We start from the raw sequence: 4,163 nt of genomic DNA on the forward strand, positions 1-4,163 counted from the left end.
ATCATTTTTGTTTTTATTTTCTCATACACCGTAACACAAACAGGCCCTTTACACTCTTGTCCAACACGAAAAAACCTAATTACGCTTTTGTCCCACAATTTTTTGGCAAAATTCTACAATTTTAGTCCGTCGTATATATAGTATGGTTCATTCTCCCTATTTTTATTCTAATTTTGCAACATTCAATTCTAATCTATAACTTAATCTTTTGAAATGTGTTGTCTAGATAATTATTAGTTATTTTTATTATTAACAAACTTGTCAAATTATCGATTTATATAATATAATTATTGTTTGTTATCTTGATTGTGGAACCTAAATTGTAATATGACAGCTACCTGTTATGATAATTCAAAATTTTGGGTGAATCTAGAAATTTCGTTAGGGCTTCGGTAACTACAAAAATAGAAGAAGAACAACCACATGTTTAAGTTGATGAGGATGATGACATGAACATCGAGCCTCTTTCAAAAAATACGCAATTGTGGTGAATTTTATCATATAAAATCGCGTAGACAAAAGTAAAGTTGCATTTAATATTTAGTAGATGAATATACGATTGTTTATGTTTTTGTTTGATGGTGTATGTAATAACCCGATATAATGCGACCCGACCTGTTCTAATAAATTAAATTTTTCGCTTAAATAAGTTATCGAGAAAAAAATTAAGACCCCATTGATTTACGATTCTAGATTCGCCACTGAAAATGATGTATCCACTTCTCTTTATTATTCATTTACCATTATTTCATGCATTTTTTTAAAAATATTCTCTAATAAATTTTAATAAAAGGAGATATGGTATCATGTCAATCGATGGTGGGGGATCCAAGTGCAACAGTCCATCTCGATCAATGACTTAGTAAAAACTTCCGATGCGTGTGGTTACAGTGGCTCGAACTCGAAGCTATGGCAGGCCTGCTCATGGGTGGCTGCTTATGTAATATGGCAAAACAGGAACATAGTTCTTTTCAGGAATAAAAATGGACAACACCGATTGCCTTCCAGGAAATACAAACCTGCAGTTTTGAATGGATTAGTAATAGATTGAAAAAAGGGAATATCCCGGGTTAACCTGCTCATAGCTGTAGTATCGAATAGCATAATCGTGTCATTTTTTCTCTTGTGATCATTTTTTTTATCAAGTGTATCTAGATTAGTTTCCAGGTTGTCTGGTTTCGTGTGTGGAGCCTTCGACTTGTAGGCTTCAAATATTGTAGCTCTCCTTCTTTTTGTTAATAAAATCATTGCTTGCTTTTTAAAAAAAAAATTAATTAAATATTTGTGTAAAACATTATTTAAGGGTACCTTAGAAAATTTTAATGGATCTATTAATTATCATGTTTGAAAATATTATCAAAAAAAATAAAGTTTAAAAGGATAAAAAACTTGCCATACAAAATGACTTGGTTGAAATACGTGACAACAAGGTGTTGATGGGAACTTATATACTTTTAGCCAACAAAAACAATCAATCAATTTTGTTGTCGAATCAAATTTGACTGATATTTAACATCAATAGACTATAGTGACATAAAATCCCAAAAGACAAAAAAAGCCCATGTGATCTCATGGGTCAAGATAGAGGGCCCAATGTGTATCATGGAAAATTCGTTGTGGCCACATTTATAATAATACTATTATTATTCCCCAACACACAACTTTTTTTTTCTCTTGGATGCTTTGTTGGCTTCTTTATCACTCTCCACTATCATCAACTTTGGACACTCATTTGGTCAAAGGTGGTTAACTTATCATGTCATTCTACATCATCCACACTTCTTTCCCCATTCAATAAACCAAGTTTCACTTTATAACTAATGTCTTTATAAAAGAAAACTAAAAGGAACAAAAATAAATAGAGACACATTTTTGGATGATTAACATTCATGATTAGCAACTAATTACTTACTACTCCATCTGTTCCATATTAATTGTTCTCGAACAAAAAAATACAATTTAAAAAAATATCATAAAATTGTTGTACCTTCTGTTTACTTTCTTCTTTAATTCTACTCACACACATTAAGAGCATAATAGTATTTAAACTTCTTATTCTTTTTATTTTATAAAACTAAACAATTAATTTAGATAATAAATTAGAGAGGAATGGAGTATCACTTTTTGATGAGTCAACGAAAAACATTCTATCAGTTCTGCTTTACTTATTGCTGATTGTCAGTTAAACAAAAACTACTCTCGAGTTCAGAGTTTTGTTTGTATAATAAAGTTTGTCGTTAAGCTCAAAAATGTGGTTCCTTTTCTACAAACTATTGTTAAATTCACAATATAAAAGTGCCTTGTATTTCCAATTGTAATTATTTTCAATTAATTCATGAACAACCACTATCAACTTGCGCTTAAAATTACAATTTTTTCTTGCAATAAAATAAAATATAAAATACAGAAGTTAAAATTCTCCACTACCAAAAATTCTTGCATACGCCCGAACCCACTCTCCCCATCTATATACCCCCACCCACCTTCTAGAACCTTAATATTCTTTGCTTTTTTCCCTTTTTTCTTTTCACGAAATTTAAAATAAATTATAAATTAAATGGACCAAAAATTATGAAAATTAAAAACCTTTTATCTTTTTAAACAAATCAAAACAATACGACGTCACTACACGGGAAATCATCTGAATTCATGATCGATTTTTCCGGCCATGAATTCCGGAGAAGTTTCAACAACATTTGCGCCTTCCTTTTCGCTCGTTCCGTACAATCACTTTGTACAAGCAACAACAACTGCGTCAAAACTCCGGCAGCCACCGCCTCTTTTTGTAACCGTTCCGCCGACGAACAAAGCGACAGTAATGCTCCGGCAGCGTACTCCGTTGCTCGATCCGATATCTTCAAAATCAATTTTACAAGTAAAGGCACCGTAAGCGCGTGAGAAGCAAACGCCAAACATCCTGACGGAATTCTACATAATAGCTCCACCGTCGCCAACGCTCTCTCTGCGTCGCATTTCTCAAAATCCGGTAGCCGGTCGATCAACGCTTCCACTGCTCCAGCCTCAACCGCTTTATGACGGTGTTGCTTCACCATACATAGAGCGAATAATGCTTTAATTCCGACTTTTAAAGCTCGCGGATAAGGTAACGGATAATCGAGAATTCCTACAATTCCGTCAAATATCTCATCGTGTTTGCTAATTTCCGATCGGAGATCCGCCGATCTAGTTCCGGCGACTACGTTCTCTAACAACACCGCCGCGTTAATTTTAACGTCAATCGACGAATTTAACAAAAGAGAAATCAGAAACGAAATCCGATCGGAATTGGAAGCTACTTGAACACACTCCGTTTCAGAAAGCGGCAACATCGTTAAAACTGCCAGCGACTCGTGAGTCAACTCGGACGAGTTATCAGAAAACAGAACCTCAAGTAAAATCTCACACGCTTTATGTGATGATATAACTAAACGGTTTTTATCCGAGTCACGTGCAAGTCCGCGTAACCGGCGCACCGCTGATAACCTCACGTGCCGTGAGTTAGTCACCGAGGATACCTGTTTAAGCAACGACTGTACAGTGACGGGATCGGCGGGTTGTTTCGGCGTCGGAATTCGTTCAACGCCGTACGACCGGTTGGTGACACACCAGTCCTGAATTACCCGGCGGAGTGTATGGTTAGGTATGAGTGTAAAATCGGTAAGAGGTAAACGAGTGACCGGACACGTGGTATTTCCGGTGGCTATCCATGACTCGATGCTTGACCGGTCGTATGTTTGACCGGTTCCGACGATGACCGGATCTGTCATGAGTTCGAGAGAAATCGGACATCTAAAATGATAAGGAATTTGAATTCCGATATCTAATGGTTGTAAGCTTGCAGGCATGTTTTGATAATTTATCTGTATGTATATGTTGTGTGTTTGTTGTATGTATTTGTGTGTATGTATATATACAGAGTTGTAGTACAAGAGAGACTGCAAATTCTGTTGAAATTGGAGTTTGGATTTGTTTTGGGTGGAAGATGTGTGTTTGTGTGGCCCCTTTTTATATGACCATGTTACTCCTTTCAATATCTCTCCACACGTGTGTTGTGTAACTTAACTTGGCTTAACCTGAGTTGTTGAATGGTGGTGGTGGGGTTTGGTCAAAGGTGCTAGTCTGTGTAGGACCTACTTGCCTGCTCGATATATATCTGTAACATG

General features: G+C 35.7%; 1 protein-coding gene across 1 annotated transcript; it reads right to left on the bottom strand.

Annotated features, from left to right (window-relative positions):
- Nucleotides 1-2,455: 2,455 nt before the first annotated feature.
- LOC139845378 (U-box domain-containing protein 26-like) lies at nucleotides 2,456-3,961 on the bottom strand. Its single transcript, XM_071835637.1, has one exon. It carries the CDS (start codon nucleotides 3,843-3,845, stop codon nucleotides 2,607-2,609), a length of 1,239 nt encoding a protein of 412 aa, XP_071691738.1. The 5' UTR covers nucleotides 3,846-3,961; the 3' UTR covers nucleotides 2,456-2,606.
- Between the last annotated feature and the right edge of the window lie 202 nt (nucleotides 3,962-4,163).

Source organism: Rutidosis leptorrhynchoides, chromosome 4 (genome assembly GCF_046630445.1).
Source record: "Rutidosis leptorrhynchoides isolate AG116_Rl617_1_P2 chromosome 4, CSIRO_AGI_Rlap_v1, whole genome shotgun sequence".
NCBI classification, from domain to species: domain Eukaryota; kingdom Viridiplantae; phylum Streptophyta; class Magnoliopsida; order Asterales; family Asteraceae; genus Rutidosis; species Rutidosis leptorrhynchoides.